We start from the raw sequence: 19,189 nt of genomic DNA on the forward strand, positions 1-19,189 counted from the left end.
TACTTAGGAAGCATCACTGTCCTGTGTCCACCCTCTCCAATGCTGCTCCATCTCCTTTAAGTTGGTCTGGTGACCACTGCAGAGCAGAGAAATGGAAGCCCCTGGGCCATGTCTCCCCAAGCCCAGGCCATAGCTGCCAATCTGGAAAGGCTACCTGGCCTGTGTGTTCAGGGCATGGAAACTCCCAGAAAGCCTTCATTCATATCAGAGCCGAGGAAAGCTGGGGTTTTACATGAGGCCAGGGGGTGGACACATGGGGCACCTGAAGCCCTGCGCCAAGGCCTGTTCTGGACTCCCCCTAAGGCATGGCGTTCACGTGGGCTTGTTGCTGAGCCACCAGAGACTTCTGTGCCCCACAGGCCAGTTTGGGGCCCTGGGTTTTGTAAGCCGGAATGAGGGTCACTGAGCTCTGGTCAGCATCAAGCCCGTGGTTGGCCTTCCTGGGGGCTTATTGCTGGCCAAGGCTTTGCAGTCCTGGCCAGCTGGCGGAGTGAACTGGGCTTTCCAACCAGGCTGCTTGTCCTGGGGACCAGGCTGCCCCAGACTCCTGGCTCTGGGGTGGGATGTGGAAGGGAAGGAACTTTCTAGAATGATGCTGAGTGCCATGAAGGGGGTGACCCTGGCACCCTATTCTGGTCTTTCTCAGCCTCCTCTGGCAAGATTTGATGCCCTCCAATAGCTCAGCTGGAACCTAAACTGCCATAGGTCCCAGCCCTAAGAGCCCAGGATCAGCAGCAGGTGAAGCCTGTGGGCTGGGGAAATAGGATCTGAGGTTTCTGGAGCTTCTAAGGGTACAAGGATGGAAGGGGTAGAGGCAAGGAGCAGGCGGGAGTTGCCATGTGGAGTTTAATGGCTATATAGGGGTCTGTGTCTGACATCAGGGCTGCTGGGGAGGGGCTAGTGCAAGAGAGGGGTGCCTAGCAGGGGCCCCCATGGGCCCTGAGCACAGGGAACCCCAAGCCAGGCTGATCTGCGCAGTCCACAGGTCTGAGGGGCTGTGGCGGCCAGGCTGAGCTGGCTAAGACACGGTGGTCAGCGAGGTCAGCTAGCAGGCGGCTCAGTGTCCAGCTGTAGGCCCTTGCTCAGCAGGAAGGCATCTTGTGTAGGCTCACGACCCAGGAACTGTTTCAGCATGGTGCTGCCGTCCTGAGAGCCTCCAGGTCGGAGCACGCAGCTCCGGTAATCCATGCCAACCTGTGGGCACACTGTAGTCAGCACAGGCTGCAGGAGCAGTGGCCAGCCTATCCCTGGCGCCCAGCATCCCCACCCGTCCTGACCTTGGGGCTGAGCACGCCCTCCTGCTTGAAGCGTGTCTGGAACATGTCCATGGAGTAGACCTCGCTCCACAGGTAGCCATAGTACTGTGCATCATAGCCACCCGCCAGGTGACCAAATGTGGCTGGCATGTTGGTCCCTACGAGACACAGTGAAGCTGAGGCCATGGCCCGAAAAGGTTGTTCTGGGTGGGGACAGTGAGGTGCCCTCGGCGACGCATCCTACTGGGGGCATCCTAGGTGCCACAGGCTGCAGATGGTATTCCCACCCTCCACCTACCTCGGGCCACGTGACAACCATAACCATTTTGGATGTGGCTGCTGTCCCTGTTGCAGGCCCTTTGGGTGGACACTGCCCTGTGCCAGCGGTCCCCATGCAGTCCCCTGGGGGCTTGCATGACCTTAACCCTGGTGGGCTCCTGGTTTGCTGGGACCCCAAATTCTAGGTGGGCCTGGCTTGTGAGCAGCTACCTGGGGTGGCAGGGACCCCAAGGATCTCCTGACAGAGCCGAAAGTACTCCTCAGCAGGGTCTGCGTTGGTCTGTGTGTGTAGAGCCTGGTCCACCTTGGCCAGCACAATCTGGCGCAGATTGAAGAGACCTGTGGGGTCAGAGATCAGCCTCAGCCCCAGTAAGGGGGGAAGCGGGGGGTGGAGGCAGGGCAACTCCACTTGCAGACTCCTCCTTGCCAGTAGGGGCTCTTGGGTGTGGATGTGATCTTGGGTGTGGCCTGTGGTATGGGCCAGGTATACAGGGTCTGTCATGAGCCTCACCAGTGTTGGCCTGGCGGGACTTGACCAGCTTGTCCAGCAGCTCCTGTGGTATGGCACTGCCTGTGCGGTAGTGCTGGGACATGCGCAGCAGTGGTTCCTTCTCCCACACCCAGTTCTCCAGCATCTGTGATGGTGCTTCCACAAAGTCACGCTCCACGTGGGTCCCACTGAACATGGCAAACTCAGCCTGTATGAGGGGGTGAGGGCAGGACCTCAGAATGCCTGGCCTCATAGGGACCCATCTGGGTCTGCAGTGATAGGTGGGGTGGCCCTCCTCCCCCAGCCCGGAACACCTGGAAGAGGAAGACATATTCCCAGGCCTGGGCTGGCTGAGCTTTCCCAGCTCACCAGAGGCAGATAAACCAGTGTGGTAGGTGACATGTCTTTGACAAGACACAAAGACACACAAGTGAGATAGAAGCTTCTGAACTGAATTACTTCCAAGTGAGACAACTGTGCTCATCAAAGACACAGTTAAGTGATACATCCATTCACATGCTGGAGTACTACTCTGTCATGAACAGGAGCCTGAAGGGATGTCGGTGACATTGTGCTCAGCAGAGACCCACACACAGGTCACACAGTGTGGAACTCCATGATAGGAAATGTCCAGAGCAGGGGAATCTAGCAAGGGAATTCGTGGGTGCTGGGCCTGGTGGCGCACAACTTTAGTCCCAGAACTTGGGAGGCTGAGGCAGGCAGATCTAATGCCTGCTCAATGCTAGCCTGGGTTACAGAGAGAGACCTGCATGTCATACACGTACATACATACTCCTGTTGAACTCTGAACAGCCTGTCTGCCATGAGAAAGCATGTCCTGTGTGAGACAACAGATGTGACAGGATGGGAGATCCAGGGCACAGGGCCCTGGTCAGGCCCAGAAAACTTGATGGGAGCCACATAGCCCCGCTCAGTCCTAGCCTCAGCTGTCTCCCAAAGCTACCTCAGAATTTGAGTATGTGGAGGATGGTCTGTCAGGAGGAAAGGAGGGGGAAGTGTGGGTACAGGGGGCTGCTCCAGTGGGTCTGGTGTTCTGCAAAAAAGGGATTAAATATAGAATGGGAGGGAGAAAGAGAGCTAGTGAGAGGGCTCTGTGGGCAAAGGAGCTTGCTGCTAAACCTGAGGACTTGAGTTCAAACACAATGGGAGGAGAAACAGTGCTTTGCTGTCCTCTGGCCTCCACATGTGAGCCATGGTTCAGGTATGCACCCACACAGACACACAAACAAAATAAACATAATAAAAACATCAACAAAGAGCAGCATCCCCTGGCCCTGCCCAAGGCCCCAGTGGCACCTGTGAACAGAGCTGGTGCATGACGTGGCCAAATTCGTGGAAGTACGTCTCCACCTCATCGTGTTGCAGTAGTGACGGTGTGTCGGCCGTGGGCTTGGTGAAATTAGCCACCATGGCGGCGATGGCCAGCTGCCTGCTGCCATCTGGCCGCAGACAGCCAGGTTGAAGGCCAAAGCAGGCCGCGTGACCATACTTGCCTTCCCTGGGGATGAGGTGGGGGTCAATGGCAGTGGGCAGGGACAGGAAGCCCTCCCGAAAGGCCCCGGGCTCCCACATTTGAGTGTGTATGTGGGGGTGTGATGGCAAGAGGGTCCCTGTGCCCACCTGGGGTACAGGTCCAGGTAGAACTTGCCCATCTCCTTCCCAGAGGCGGCATCACGCACAGAATAGAGCTGCACGTCTTCATGCCAGGCATTGGCGCTATCCTCCAGGGAGAAAGTGAGGCCCAGCAGCTCCTGGTAGATGCCCAGCAGGCCTCGAGTCACCACCTGCATGGGGAAGTACTCCTTGAGCAGGTTCTGGTCCACTTGGTAGCGTGTCTCCTCCACCTGATTCATGTAGTAGCGCATGTCCCACGCATGGATATGCCCATCGAATGGCAGCCCACGGTGCATGCACTCCTCCTCCTTCAGCTCCAGGATCACGGCACGCTCCTGAGCACCCAGTGGCTTCAGCTTCCGCGCCAGGTCGTCTGTGGGGACACCGTGTTGCCATCACCCTGGCTGGTCCCCCGGGAGGGAGCACAGTCCCCACTGGTGACACTAGCCTGCACTGTCACCCCCAGCAGCCCTAGACACCATGGCAGGGCCAACAGCATATGGAGGCCAGCTGAGGTCACTACAACACTTGACAGTGAGACACCAGGGACCCAAGTGGGGCTTGGAAGGGCTGGTCCAGGGGCAGGAGCCCTGGTCCTCGCCCAGCAGCTACCAAGGAAGGTGGCCACAGTGTGGCTGGTCTTCGCCATGTTCATCTCCAGGACATAGTCGGCGTGTGTGTGGAATCCCAGCAGACTGCACTTCTGAGCGCGCAAGGCCACCAGCTCCTTAAGGATGGCACAGTTCTCCTGCAGAGACAACGGCAGCCATGAGCCGGCCATTCCCAAAGTTGGGGCTTGCAGGTACTTTGTGAAGTCCCAGATCTATAGAGCCTGAGTCTCCAGAACCATATAACACCCTGGGTGCAAGGGTGGGGCGTCCCCACCTCACCACACTCAGAAAGCAGACTGTCCCCCGGACCACCCAACAGCCAACTGGGGGACTTGTGGGACCCAGGACAGTCCTATGAGTCATTTAGTCACAAGAAGGGAGCAACAGGGCCATTGAGTGCGCCTATGCACAGAAGGCCAAGGGCAGTGGTGCAGCCCCAGCAGTGGGGGTCTCCCTAGCAAGGGTGGAGTCTGGCTCACCCCAGCACTGCAGAACAACTCAACACCCTGGGAGCTGGGAGCTCCAGGTCAGGCAAGGGGTAGGTTAGAGGTGGCAGCAGCCACAGGTGGGTCCCTTGAACCCCAGCACATTTTCCTCTGCCACTTGGACTCAGGCATGGGGACCAGGGTAGGATAGGGGGTGCAGAGCCCTGAAGGCTGACAGGTTGTGGGTGCTGCTTCCTGCAGGTTAAACAGTCCCAGTCAGTCCACCCCAGTCATCAGGGAGGCAGTGCCACAGTCTGGGGTCCAAGGGTGCCCCACAGTCTGGGGTCTGAGGGTGACTCGAGCTCACAGTACATAGGGGACAATTAACTGCATCCTGAGTCCTGGGTCTGCTACTGAGCGGCAGAGGTCCACATCTCAGACTCTAAGATCAGGGCCCCTGCACCCTCTCCAGCTGCACCTCAGGCCTCATAGCCACGGCTCCTTGGCTGATGTGTCACCAGAGAAGCCCATACTGCCCCCCACCTCCTCCAGATACAGAAGGAGACCGCCCACCCAAAGGCCGCCCGGCCTCCACACAGCCACAGTAGGCAGCTGGGGCGAGACAGTCTGGTTCCAGTGAGTCTGATAGGGTCATTTATAGCACAGTGCTGAGGAAGGGCAGGGTGCTGTGTCTAAGGGAAGGAGGTAGGGACAGGCTGAGACCCACCTCCTTGCAGCGGGAATTAAAGGCTGTCTCCACCTGGCGCCGAGTCTCAGGCACGTGGCACTTCTTCAGCAGTGGGAAGTAGTGTGGGTATTTGAGAGTGACCTTGAGCTTGCCATCTTCCATCTTTTCCAGCGAGTTCAGGAAGTCCTCAGGGAGACCACCTGTGTGTGCCCAGTCAGGGCAGTTTCTCAGGATGGGGTCTCAAGGCTAGGGCAGAGCCCCAACCCTGGCAAGGTGCCTGCACCATCTGCTGGTGAGGATTGGGGGCTGCGAGCTGGGGCCGTCCCTCCAGGTAGAGGATGCTGGGGAGAGGTGGGCATGGTGGCAGAGACACCAGGTACCTCAGATGCCAAAGGGGTTAAGACGGGCAGGTGTCCATAGACACAGCAAACTCCAGAAACTTCCACAGGCTCAGGGTAAACCCAAGGAGGGAGACACAGTCATGTATACCCACCTCCCCTTCATCCTGAGGCTAAAACACACTGTGTGGGGAGATGCCCCAACAGCTCAGGGCTTGGGCGGCCAGCAGGTGAGTAGGGCCATCGCCTTTCCCAGGAAGGCTCTGGAGGGGTTTCCTATCCTTGGCACCCATGCTGCGCACGCACCCAGCTCCTCCCGTGTGAATGGCAGGAACGTAGTGTCCTCAGTCAGGTTCTTGTTGAAGTCGATGCACAGCAGGCTGAGTTGCTTCTTGATGCTCTTGATCTTCTGCAGACCGTGGGAGACAGCAGTGTGGGGAAGGGGGAGATGGCACCTCTGCCCTTGCCCTGCCCATCATGAGCAGGTGGGCGGCACTGTCCACCATCATGGGGACTCTTGGGGGCCATGGCTCAGTGATACCCCACACTGCTGAGCTATGTTCTGCGCTCAGGGCTGGGACTTGCATGGTCCTGAGACTGACCTGCTGCTACTCCACATGGTGTGACAGACACACGGCTCCTAGGGTCTCACTGCCTTAGACTCTACTGGGGATGTTACCATCTTAAGCAACATTGCAGGTGCAGGCCACATCAGCCACGGCTTGGGCTAATGCTGTGGCACAGAAGCGAGCTTTTCATAAGACACACCTAGGCATGGCACCTATGTACTGACTTCCTTTCTGGGATACATGCAGGACACTGGCCACCTCACTCCAGAGCCAGCTACCTCCTCTGGCCACTGCCTGGTCCTTCCTGCAATGCCACAGGCCCACTCTGCCCACACATGCGCCTGTGTCCTGCCAGCGGGCCTAGGTCCCCAAGTCATTGTTCCTCTGCAGCTCACAGCTGTCCACACCGACAAGACGTTTGACCAAAGTGCTATTTCTGTCTCTGCACACACTGACACCCTCAAGCCAGCCCAGGCAAAGGGATGCTCAGGGTCCCCACATTCTGGGCACAGCAGAGTTGAGATGGGGCTCAGGAGCTGTGTATAGACGGGCATCTAAGATCAAGACCTTGGACAGTAGGCAGAAGTGTCCAGGGACATCAGGCTAGGACTCAGCCCTCCACACACAAGCCCATTTGAGCACAGGGTCCACTCACCTCCTGCGTCTCCTCAGGCAGGTGGAGCCCATTTCTCCGGCCTAGTTTGATCAGCCGCTCTAGGTATCGCACTGCCTCTGGCCGCAAGAAATCCTTTGAGACTTTTTCCTAGAAACAGCCCATCAAAAGAACTCCGTTCAGACTGAGGGCACCGTGCACAGTACAAGAAGCCAGGGAAGCCTGTCACCTTCCATGGCTTTAATAGGCCGAATGCCTCTTAAAAACCTGACCACAGGCTGGCAAGATGGCTCAGCAGGTAAAGGGCCAAGCTTGAAAACCTGAGTTCAATCCCCAGGACCCACATGGTAGAAGAGAACCAACTCCTGCAAGTGACCAGCTCATCTCCATACCCACCCTCCCAAAATAAATCAATGTTAAAAGCCTAGTTATATAGCCAGGCATGGGGTTACCCAGGTTTCCAGAGGCTGAGGTGGAAAAATTCCAATCCCCAGTCAACCCAGAAAACATAAAAACATTGTGTGAACCAACATAACAAAACTAAAGCTTGAGCACAGGGCTCCCTCAGAGCTGGCTAGTGCCCCACAGGACAGAGAGGGGTCAATCTGCCCACAGAGCACTGAAGCTGCTCACAGCACAGCTAAAGGAGGCCAGAGACAGGGCAAAAGCACCTGGAATCCTGTGTACTCTAGGCTGACACTCTACCCCTGAGCCACACCTCCAGCCCCAGTGGGGATTCTAGGCTGTCACTCTACCTGAGCCACACCTCAGCCCCCCACTGGGGACTCTAGACTGATCCTACTACCCAGTCATGCCCCAAGTCCTTAACTAAGGGATTCTAGGCAGGGGTTCTGATAAGCTAAGACCCCAGCTCTGTTGATTAATTTATTTTGACAGGGTCTCATGTAACCCAGGCCACCTTGCACTTCCAAATTACTGGGGGACTGGGGGGATCGACATGGCCCACCATACCCCATTGTCTCTTTATTTATTTATTTTTTTAATAATTTTTAAAAATTTTGGGCCAGGCGTGGTGGCACACACCTTTAATCCCAGCACCCAGGAGGCAGAGGCAGGTGGATCTTTGTGAGCGCGAGGCCAGCCTGGTCTACATAGTGAGTTCCAGGACAGCTGGGGCTACAGGGAGACCCTGTCTCAAAAAGACAAAAAGAAAAATTATTATTTTTATTTTATGTGTATATTGCCTGCATGTATGTGAGTGCACCCGTGTCATGTAATTCCACGGAGGTCAGAAGAGGGCTTCGGATTTCCCTGGAACTGGAGTTAAGGACAGTTCATAGCCACCATGTGGGTGCTGGGAACTGAACTGGGGTCCTATGCAAAAGCAGTCAGTGCTCTTAACCACTGAGCCATCTCTCCAGCCTCTTATTTATTATTTTTATGTGTATGTGTGTTATTGCCTGCATATAGGTTAAGTGCACCCGTGTCGTGCAATGCCCGTGGAGGATAGAAGAGGCTGTCAGATCCCCTGGAATTGGGAGTTACAGACAGTTGTTAGCTCCTTGTGGGTGCTGGGATTCGAACCTGGGTCTTCTGCAAGAACAGTCAGTGTTCTTAACTGCTGAGCCATCTCTCCAGCCTTCTCTTTACTTTTTAATGAGAGCGCCTCACTAAGCGGCTCTGGCTCTGTGTTCCAGTCGGCCCTTGAACTCTCATCCTACTGCCTTCACTTCTGAACGCCAGGAAGGTGTGCTGCCCACACTTTGCCATGTGTTAAGTCTTATAACTAAATATGAACTTAGAGGTGTCTCAACAAAAGTGCAAAAACAGGTGCTGGAAAGTTGGTTTGGCAGTTAAGAGCACTGGCTGCTCTTATACAAAAAGACCAAGGTTCTGTTCCCAGCACCCACATGGCAGCTCACAACTGTCCTCAACTCCAGTTTCTCTTCTGGCCTCTGCAGGCATTGCACAACACATACATACATGTAGGCAAAACACTCACACACGGTTTTTTATATGTGTGTAAAAAAAAAAAAAAAAAAAGCCAGCCGTGGTGGTGCACACCTTTAACTGCAGCACTCAGGAGGCAGAGGCAGGTGGATCTCTGTGAGACTGAAGTCATCCTGGGCTACATAGTGAGTTTCAGGCCAGTTGGGGCTACAAGGAGACCAACAAATACATAAACAAAACCTTGACAGCAGAACACACAGCAAAAGCCTCAGTGTGCTGGTGGGGGTGTGGGCCATTCCCCTGTGCTTTCTCCATGTGCTGCAAAGGCAAAGGACATGTCCCCCAGCCCAGCTCACATGGCTGGATGCTGTGTCTAGACACCCCAGCGACATCACATAGTGAGCAGTGCACTGACTGAGCCCCCATCTCTGCTCCGCTCTTTGCATCCCCTATAGCCACAGCTTCCTTTACTTGGGAAAGCAGCAGAGCAGAGCTGAGCACCTATGCTGATGCGTGGCAGCCCTGACACCCACCTGCAGCCATACCACCCTCTGGTACACATCTTGCCGCATGCTCATCTCTACGTCGAACTCCGAGAGCTTCTTATCGGCCTCTGTGCTGGCCATGCGGATATCCTTGCAGGGTGACACATGCTGGGGGAAGTCCAGAATATTCCTCTGTACTGAAGGGGAGAGAGCAGGCACAGAGTGAAAGGAGAGGCCTGTGAGCATTCCGGGTGACCCCACCCTGCCAGTAGCCTCTGCAGCAGGCTGGATGCTGGGACCCCGACCTAAGGGATGCCAGGAGATGCTGGGAGGCAACGTTATGCTAACCAGCTCCATCCCAGAGAGTCACCACAGTTCCATGTCAAACATACAGGCATGGGTACTTGCTCACTTTGTAACAGAGGCAGAGGACCTTACATGAATTCAGAGCCAGCCTGGGCTACCAAGTAGGACCCTATCTCAAAAAACCTAAACATAGCTGGGCGTGGTGGCGTACTCCTTTAATCCCAGCACCCGGGAGGCAGAGGCAGGCGGGATCTCTGTGAATTCAAGGCCAGCCTGGTCTACATAGTGAGTTCCAGGACACCTGGGGCTACAGGGAGACCATGTCTCAAAAGGCCCCCCCCCCTAAAAAACCTAGACATCCTGGTGTGATGACACACACCTTTACTTCCAGTACTAGGGAAGTAGAAGCAGGGAGCGATCTCTATGAGCTCCAGACCAGCCAGGGTTACATAGCAGGTTCTAGGCCAGTTAGGGCAAAAGGGAGATCCTATCTAAAAAATACCCAAAATAATAATAAAAACAAATGAACAGATTTAAAGAGTGTGGGAGGCACACAAACTTGAGTTTTACACTTGCCCTATAGCCCAGTTCCTTTCCCAGGCAGAAAGCCAAGAGGAACAAGAGCACCTGTCACCACAGAAATGTGTGTGTGCAATCAGCAGCCAAAGGTGAAGATCTAAGGGTCCAATCCACATTATTATACAGCCTTGAAGAGGAGTGATGCTCTGAAACACCCCACAGTGTGGTCCTGAGGACATTGTGATCAGTGAGAGACCCAGATACAAAAGGTCACGCAGTGTGGGACTCCATGACAGGGAATATCCAGAGCAGAATCCAGAAAAAGGAAGTGGATTTGTTGGTGTCAGGGGCTGGGAATAGGACAGGGTGATGGATAAGGGATGAAGTTCATTCTGGATGGTGGGGGAGGCTGGTCGTATATGCTAGCATGGAAGAGGGTGGGGGGATCTGTGAACATGCCACTGCATGTGGACCTCAAACAGAACTGTGTACTATGTAAATTATATTTAAGACAGAAGTTTAGCAGCACAGAGGAGAAGAAAGTTTCTCAGACAAAGTGGCCGTGCCTGAGGCTGCAGTAGGAGGCCGCTGGGGCCCAGGAACTCACCAGGGCAAAGGTTGACACTCAGACCCTCCCCAGCACATTCAGGGCCACAGAGAGAACTGCGTTGTGGTCAATTTGGTCAGTACTCTGGCCTTGGTCCACTCCCCATGTCTGGTCCCATGTGTCTAACCTGTTGGCCAGGTGGACGGTCCTGGTCACATAGAGAGACACTAGGACCAGGCTGGTCAGTGCAGAAAGGGTCAGGACTCAGCTGCCTTAACCAGCAACTGGTGCTGGAGGTCACAGTGCAGGGTGTGGGCGGGTTCCCCAGGTCAGTGGATGCTGAGGACTGGAAGCCTGGGTTAGTGGGAAGGCTGAGAGGGGAGCACATGTTCTGGGGCGCAGGACATTAAGGGAGGCTTAGGAATCCAAGGGGGCGGCCTAGACTTGCTCCAATTTTTTTGGTGTTTTGTTTTGTTTTTTTGTCTACTTGAAAGAGGGTCTTCCTGTAGCCCCAGCTGGCCTCCATCTCAGAGACCCACCTGCCTCTGTCTCTTGGGATGTAGCATGTGCCACAACACCCAGGCCTTCTTTCTTTCTTTTTTTGGAGACAAGGTCTTGGTTACATAGCCCAGGCTAGGCTTGAACTTGGGGCAATCCTCCTGCCTCAGTCTCTGAGTGCTGAGATCAGAGGCTGCTTCATTCTGCTTGCTTTCCGACTGCTCTGGCTCCTGTGGAGATGGGAGGAAAGGCTGTGGGACATGAAGGCAAGGATGGCAAAGTGATGCTAGACCAGAGAGAAGAAGCCTCACAAGGCAATATCCCATGAGACACCCGCTGGAGGCGACAGGGAAGGGGTGGTTGCTGGACAGGAGGGGAAACTGAGCCAGGCCTGGGCAACACCCCTCCCACCTACCACTAGAGCGGAGGTGCATGCACCCACAAGGCATGGAAGGTTGTCTGTCTCAGCATTGCCCTCCTGGGTTTGGATGCTGCAGGCCAGTGGCAAGGCTGTATCTGTCACCTTGGGGACACAGGACAAAGGCTCTGCTAGGGGAGGCCTCAACGGCCTGTACCAGTATCTGCTGTCAGTCACAGAGGCACTGGGGACACCTGGCACCAGGTTACAGGCAGTTATAGTTTGGAGGACAAAATGGAAAAGGGGTACGGCAGGCAGGGCCCAGGCTTGCACGGTCCACCATGGCTCAGGCCTCACGAGATGTGGCTGATCTCAGATCTCCTGGCCTCTTGGGGCACAGCCAAACACACCTCACAAAGGGCCAGCATAGGCAGCGCTGTTAAAACTTGTGGAAATGGGTGTAGGGTTACAGTACAGGGTGTGCTGAGGACCCGGCTACTTGGGAAGCTGATGCAGGATGGCCTGGGCTTAGGGGCAAAACACCAGCCTGGGTGGCACAGAAACAAGGTATCTCAAAACAAAGTTATGGCTGTGAGATGGCTCAGTGAGTAAAGGGGCTGCAGCCAAGCCTGACAACCTGAGCTTAGTTCCTGGACCCCACAAGATGAAAGGAGAGAACTGAGAGCTGCACTGCCCTCTGACCTCCGCAGACACACACAAATGTAACAACAGTGGCTGGAGAAATGCTCAGCGGTTAAGAGCACTGGCTGCTCTCACAAAGGACCTGGGTTCAGTTTCCAGAACCCACATGGCAGCTAAAAAATATCTGTAACTGCAGTTCCAGGGGATTCGACGCCCTCCTCTAGCCTCCTTGGGCACTGCACTTTAGAAACATGCAGGCAGACACTCAAAATAAAATAAAAATAAATAATTCAAAACCAAACCAAACCAAAATCAGGTGTGTTAACCCATGCCTGTCATCCCAGAACACAGAGGTTGAGGCAGGAACATAGCAAATTTTTGATCAGCATGGGCTACACAGGGAGACCTTGTCTCAAAAGAAAACAAAATCGGGGCTGGAGAGATGGCTCAGCGGTTAAGAACAATGGTTGTTCTTTCAGAAGACCCGGGTTCGAATCCCAGCACCCACATGGTGGCTAACAACTGTCTGTAATTCCAGTCCCAGGGGATCTGACAGCCTCTTCTGACCTCTGAGGGCATTGTGTGACATGGGTGCACTTACCTATACATGCAGGCAGTACACACATACACATAAAAAAAAATTAAAAACAAAACAAAAATAAACAACCTTCAGCAGCCCAGGTGGAAAGCCAACACCCACTGTGACAGAAACAGGGTCAGAAGGGACTCGGGTTTCAGAGCTGTCATGGGAGAGCTGGCTCCTTCCACCTGAGGTGTAAGGAGCAGCGTGTTGAATGGTGGGTAGGGAGCAGGGTATGGGCTGGTGCCCAGCAGGTGGCTGGACAGGCCACCCTGCCTTCAGGCCTGGGAGTGGGGAACCAGCTCTGGCTGCCGAACTGGTTCCATGATTGGGTGCTCGAGGGGCAGGACACATGTGGCCCATCCTGTTCACCTGTGTAGGTCACCTCCACATCGGCTAGGGCCTTCAGTGTGTTCTCGTAAGACACGTCCTCGAAGGCCTGGGAGCCCACTCGGTCATACACCTGCTTGGTCTGTTCTATCAGCTCCTTGGTCAGCTCCTCGATCTGCTGTGCGCTCAGGTCCCAGCGCAGATGGTTGACTACGGAGCATGGGGATGCTGCATCCAGGACATCCCCTGCACAGGCTTCAGGAAAGAGAAGTGTCAGATAGTCAGGCTCAGCAGATTAACAGGCTGGGGTGGGAGGAATTGGGGGAAAGGGGAGTAATGCTCAGGGGGCTTGTGGGAAGGAGATACACTGACACTACAGGATCCCCCTGCCCCCCGACCCTACTAGAGTTAGGACAGTAGGGGTATGAAGTGTCTACAGGGATGTTTCTCTGTGCCCTCACTGGGGACTCTAGGCTGTCACTCCATTCCTGAGCCACATCCCCAGCCCCTCACTGGGGACTCTAGGCTGTCATTCTACCCCTGAGCCACACCTCCAGCCCCTCACTGGGGACTCTAGGCTGTCATTCTACCCCTGAGCCACACCCCCAGCCCCTCACTGGGGATTCTAGTCTCAGACTCTAATACTGAGCAATTCTGCTGTTGGACACAAAAGTCCTAGAAACTGAAGCAAGGATCCTGGCCTGCAGCATCTCCTGACAAGGCCACTAACTCCTCACAAACAAGGAAGCCCAGGACCACCACACAGAAGAAAAGTCCCTCTGCTTGCTCCTCTGTGACCCCATGCATGCTGGGAACACAGAGCCATCTATTAGTCACTCAGGAGGAGGTGGGCCCTCTGTATGCATGGGTGCTGCAGAGGTGTAATTAAGGCCATGCATACACACACTAGGGCCTTACAGACAAAGGTGGGTGTGGAAGTCAGGCTGGCAGGCCATGGGATGGCCAGGAGAGGGCCAGCTGGAGGGCAAGTGGTGTGACCAGGCACAGAGCATATGACACTGCCAGCTGCCAGCACCTGACCCTTCGAGACCCAGCAGGACTTGTTCAACAGTCACCCAGGGCCTGTGACCTATTCTGGAAAGTGCCAAACATTTCAGCTGAAGCCAGTGCCCTGCGTCTCTCTGTCTCATGTACAACTCACTGCTAGTTTGTGGTCATGTAAACAATAGTGGGTGGGTGTGTGTGCCCAGGAGGCGGAGAGGGAGGTGAAGCTAACCAGACAGCAAGGTGGACCCAGGAAATGGGACAGGAAAGGACATTAGCCGGCCAGGCAGGCTGGGTATGTTATTCAAGGGCAGACAAGCTTGGAGCAGGATTCAGTCTGTGGCCCATGTGGGCTACATGGTGAGCCCTGAGTTCATCCCCAACACCACATAAAACCAGGCATGGTGGTGAACACCTGTCATCCTAGCACTCCAGAGATGGAGGCAGGAGGATCAGGAGTTCAAAGTCAGCCTCAGCTACATAGAGTTTGAGGTCAGCCTAGGCTATATGAGAACCTGTCATTGTGTTTTTGTTTGAGACAGGGTCTCACTGTGTAGCCCTGGCTGGCCTGGAACTTGCCATGTAGACCAGTCTGGCCTTGACTGATCTCACAGATCGCCTGCCTCTGCTGGGGTTAAAGGTATGCACCAGGGTTCCTGCCTGAGACCACGTCTTAAACAAAAAAAAAAACCAAAATAAGCTGGGCGTGGTGGTGCACGCCTTTAATCACAGCACTTGGGAGGCAGAGGCAGGTGGATCTCTGTGAGTTCAAGGCCAGCCTGTTCTACATAGTGAGTTCCAGGCCAGCTGAGGCTACAGTGACCCTGTTTCAAAAAGACAATTGCAGAGGACCGGGGTTCAGTTCCCAGCACCCACATGGCAGCTAACAAAGACACCCCTAACTCCACTTCCAGGGGATCTCATGCCTTCTTCTGGCCTCTGCAGGCATTGAATGACATGGGTGCACTTACATACATGCAGGCAATACACTCGTACACACAAAAAATAAAAATGGTAAAATTTTTAAAAATTAGGACTCATCACATATTGGGAATTTAAAATTATTTTTAAAATAAGAAAAACCTCTGGGGCTAGAGAGCTGGCTCAGCGGTTAAGTGCACTGACTGCTCTTACAGAGGAACTTGGTTTCATTCCCAGCACCCACATGGTGGCTATGAACCATCCTTAACTCCAGTTCCAGGGGAATCTGAAGCCATCTTCTGACCTCCGTGGCATTGCATGACACAGCAGGTGGATCTCTGTGAGTTCAAGGCCAGCCTGTTCTACATAGTGAGTTCCAGGCCAGCTGAGGCTACAGTGACCCTGTTTCAAAAAGACAATTGCAGAGGACCGGGGTTCAGTTCCCAGCACCCACATGGCAGCTAACAAAGACACCCCTAACTCCACTTCCAGGGGATCTCATGCCTTCTTCTGGCCTCTGCAGGCATTGAATGACATGGGTGCACTTACATACATGCAGGCAATACACTCGTACACACAAAATACAAAAAAAAAAAAAAGACCAAAACCAGAAAACAAACAAAAAGACAACTTAGACAGTGACTGAGACAGTTGATGTTGACCCCTGGCTTCCACATGCACACACCCTCACCGCCTGAACACACACAGAGGATTTTTTTTTTTTTTTTGGTCTTTTTGAGACAGGGTCTCCCTGCAGCCCCAGCTGTCCTGGAACTCACTCTGTAGACCAGGCTGGCCTTGAACTCACAGAGATCCACCTGCCTCTGCCTCCCAAGTGCTGGGATGAAAGGCGTGCACCACCAACACCGGGCCCACACACAGAAGATTTTAAGGGCTGGGAGAGGAGGTCAGCTAGAGAACTTGCAAGTGTGCAAAGTTTGTAGAAGCTAAAATCTCAACACCTTTGTGTAAATATTTCCACTACCTGTCCCATTCTGGGTTAGAGCTACAAATCAGCCAGGACATCTTCCTGCCTCCCTCACATAGGAACAACTCTGTTACTTTTACAGTCAACACAACCAGGACTGAAAGAGGCCAGACAGGGCAGACAAGATTCATGGATGTAGGCCAAGAATCGGCACATGACAGCCGTTTGCTAAAAATGCAGGGTCCAGGTCATAAAGCACCTCTGCCCTTTGGGTTTGCTTTGCTTGTATTTGCTTTTTTTTTTTTTTTTTTTTTTTTTTTGGAGGATGTGCCAGGGAAGGAGCCAAGAGCCAGACATGCACATGGAGCTACATCCCCAGCCCTCTTCTTCTAAAAACAGGGTTTGCAAGTCAGGCATGGTGGTACACATCTTTAATCCAAGCACTTGGGAGGCAGAGGCAGGTGGATTTCTTTGAGTTCAAAGGCAGCCTGGGGGATACAGTGAAACCCTATCTCAAAATAAAGAAAACATGGAGCTGGACATGTTATCTGGCTCAGCAGATAACACCAGTGACTGCTCTTGCAGATGACCTGGGTACGATTCCCAGCACCCATATGGGGCCTAACAACCTTAACTCCCGTCCTTAACTCCAGTTCCAGGGGATCTGACATCACCTTCTGGTGTCTTCAGGCATTGTACACCTGTGGTGAACACATGCAGACAAAACACTCATGTGCACAGAAAAAGAATAAATAAACATTAAAATAATCCATGCATGGTGGCACATGCCTTTAGTCTCAGCACTCGGGAGGCAGAGGCAAGCAGATCTCTGTGAGTTCGAGGCCAGCCTGGTCTACAAAGTGAGTTCCAGGCCAGCTGGGGCTACAGGGAGACCCTGTCTCAAAAAGACCAACAAAACCCCATTAAGACAAAAAGTTAGGGTCTTGCTAAGGTGATCAGGCTAGCCTTGCAAACTTCTGATCTGCGTAGCCTCAGCCTCCCAAACAGCTAAGATGATGTGATGTGCTTGTGGCCCCAGGCTTGCTTAGCTTCCTTTTTCTTTAAAATACGAGTTCCTGGGCTGGCGAGATGGTTTAGTGGATAGGGGTGATTGTGGCCAAGTCTGAGGACCTGGCCACAGTTCAATCCCGATGCCACAACTCCTGCAGGTTGTCCTGTAGCCTCCACACACACACCATAGCATGGACACAGTCATCCACATACCCTAAATAAATGTAGAGTTTAAAATAAGAATCTCCCATCTTCCTGGGTTGAAGCCAAACTAAACTTTTTTTTTAAACTGTTTTGAGACAGGGTCTCCCTGTAGCCCCAGCTGGCCTGGAACTCCCTATGTAGACCAGGCTAGCCTCGATCTGCCACCACTTGCAGAGGACCAGGGTTCAGTTCCCAGCACCCACATGACAGCTAACAATTGTCCATAATCCAGTTCCAGGAGATCTGACGTCCTCTTCTGGCTTCCGCAGCCATTTCACGACACCAGTGCATCTACACGCACGTAGGCAAACACTCATACACAAAATATAGCGAGTCCCGGCGCGCACACCTTTCATCCTAGCACTCAGGAGGCAGAGGCATGTAGAGTTTGAGGCCAGCCTGGTCTAAGTGGCCACCGCCAAGCCAGCCAGGACTACACAGTGAGATCCTATGTCAAAGTAAGTAAATAAATAAAAATAGATCTCTTTGGAAGACTTGCTGGGAGGCGTCACCCCGACCTCCCTGAATACTCCCTGACCCTCCACGTTCCCAGCCACCTCCTCCGGGCCACCGAGTCGCCTCAGCTCTACTCAGCGCCTGGCTGGTGGTCCCGGGTTCCCCACGCACGAGGGGAAGGCTGCCTTCACGTCAGGTTGGTACGCGGACAAGTCACGGGAACCTTGGCTTCTGACCTCGGCAGACGACGGTCAGAGGGGTTGCTACCGTACTCCCACAGGCCCCGAGCCAAGGCGAGGGGCGGCCGGTACCTGCGGGCGGCTTCATGGCGGCCGGCCGCTCTCTCACGCCAGGGCCGCCTGGGTCTCCTCAGCCTTCTCAGCAACACGCGTTTCCACAGCCGGCGACTCCACCAGACTCAGGCAATCGCCGCCCGCGCGCTCTGAACATGCTGCGAGGGCGCACGCGCGTGAGGGCGCCGGCCCGGAACGCGCGTGCGCACGAAGGAGGCGGTCCGAGCGCGCAGGAGTTGCGCACGCGTCTCCTGGCGGCGGCCATGTTGGCTACAGGAGCTGCCCGATCGCCCCATGATTGGTTTACAGAGAGAAGGCGGGGCCACGAGGCTCCACCTCTCTTAGAGGCATCCAGATGTCTTAGAAACTGAGTTTCTACGGAAACTTCACACACTTTCCACCTCTTTGCTGTTTTCTGCAGCTTGAGCCTCCTTGAAGGCACTTGGGTGCCTTTGTACTGAACCTCCTGCCCCCCCCCCGCCCTGTACTTCCTCCGGTTCCTCCAGTTGCTCCTTCCCCTGCCCCAAGACACCTCCTCTTGCTCCTCTTGTTCCTGCTGCTCCTCACCTGCTCCTCCTCCTTCCCCTCCCCCTCCCCCTCCCTTCTCTTCCTCCTCCTCCTTTCCCTCCTCTCCCCCCTTCTCCTCCTTCCCTTCTCCTCCTCCTCCTGTTGAGTGCGTGTATATGAGTTTATATGTGCAGATACACAGGTATATGTGCATATGTATGCATGAATGCACATATGGATACCAGAGGATAACTTTGGGTGTTGTTCCTTTAGGCAGTGTCTATCTCTTTTATTTTTCTGGAGACAGTGTCTCTCAGTGGCCTGGAACTCTCCATATAGGCTGGGACTGATGAACCCCACCCCCCTTCCCCCCCCCCTTTCAAAAATTGAGACAGGATCTTATGTAGCTCAAGCTGGCTTGGAACTCACTGTGCACTCCAGGCTGGCCTCAAATTCAGAAATCCTCCTTCCCTGGCCTCCTGGTTGATGGAATGGCAAGTGTATAGCATTGCATCCTTTTTTTTTTTTTTTGATATTTTATGTGTGAGCGCACAATTTTTTTGGGGGGGGATTTTTTATTTTGTGTGTGAGTGCATTACCTGCATGTACTTACATGCACCTGTGTTGTGTAGTGCCCATGAGAGCCACAAGAATAGGTCAGATCCCCTGGAACTGGAGTTATGGCTGGTTATTAACTGCCATGTGGGTGCTTGGAACTGAACCTGGGTCCTCTGCAAGAGCAGCTAGTGCTCTAACTGCTGAGTCATCTCTCCAGCCCCCACAG

The 19,189-nt window shown here is 54.1% G+C and overlaps 1 protein-coding gene across 1 annotated transcript; it reads right to left on the reverse strand.

The window, feature by feature from the left end:
* Positions 1 to 830: 830 nt before the first annotated feature.
* Thop1 (thimet oligopeptidase 1) lies at positions 831 to 18,072 on the reverse strand. Its single transcript, XM_008837083.2, has 13 exons — positions 17,917 to 18,072; positions 13,123 to 13,335; positions 9,349 to 9,497; positions 6,947 to 7,054; positions 6,029 to 6,131; positions 5,424 to 5,584; positions 4,273 to 4,408; positions 3,667 to 4,033; positions 3,343 to 3,544; positions 2,047 to 2,233; positions 1,746 to 1,874; positions 1,278 to 1,414; positions 831 to 1,194 (listed from the first exon to the last, which is right to left on the reverse strand). The coding sequence occupies exons 1-13, from the start codon at positions 17,930 to 17,932 to the stop codon at positions 1,042 to 1,044; spliced, it is 2,061 nt and encodes a 686-aa protein (XP_008835305.1). The 5' UTR covers positions 17,933 to 18,072; the 3' UTR covers positions 831 to 1,041.
* Between the last annotated feature and the right edge of the window lie 1,117 nt (positions 18,073 to 19,189).

Source organism: Nannospalax galili, unplaced genomic scaffold (genome assembly GCF_000622305.1).
Source record: "Nannospalax galili isolate Female #2095 unplaced genomic scaffold, S.galili_v1.0 scaffold77, whole genome shotgun sequence".
Classification (NCBI taxonomy): domain Eukaryota; kingdom Metazoa; phylum Chordata; class Mammalia; order Rodentia; family Spalacidae; genus Nannospalax; species Nannospalax galili.

Bases quoted from the DNA above. Each gene is read 5' to 3' on its own strand.
- Thop1 (XM_008837083.2), bottom strand. The intron at 5,585-6,028 runs GTGCGTGCGCAG...GGGCACACACAG, and splicing joins ATTCACACGGGAGGAGCTGG to GTGGTCTCCCTGAGGACTTC. The intron at 1,195-1,277 runs GTCAGGACGGGT...GTGTGCCCACAG, and splicing joins AGGGCGTGCTCAGCCCCAAG to GTTGGCATGGATTACCGGAG.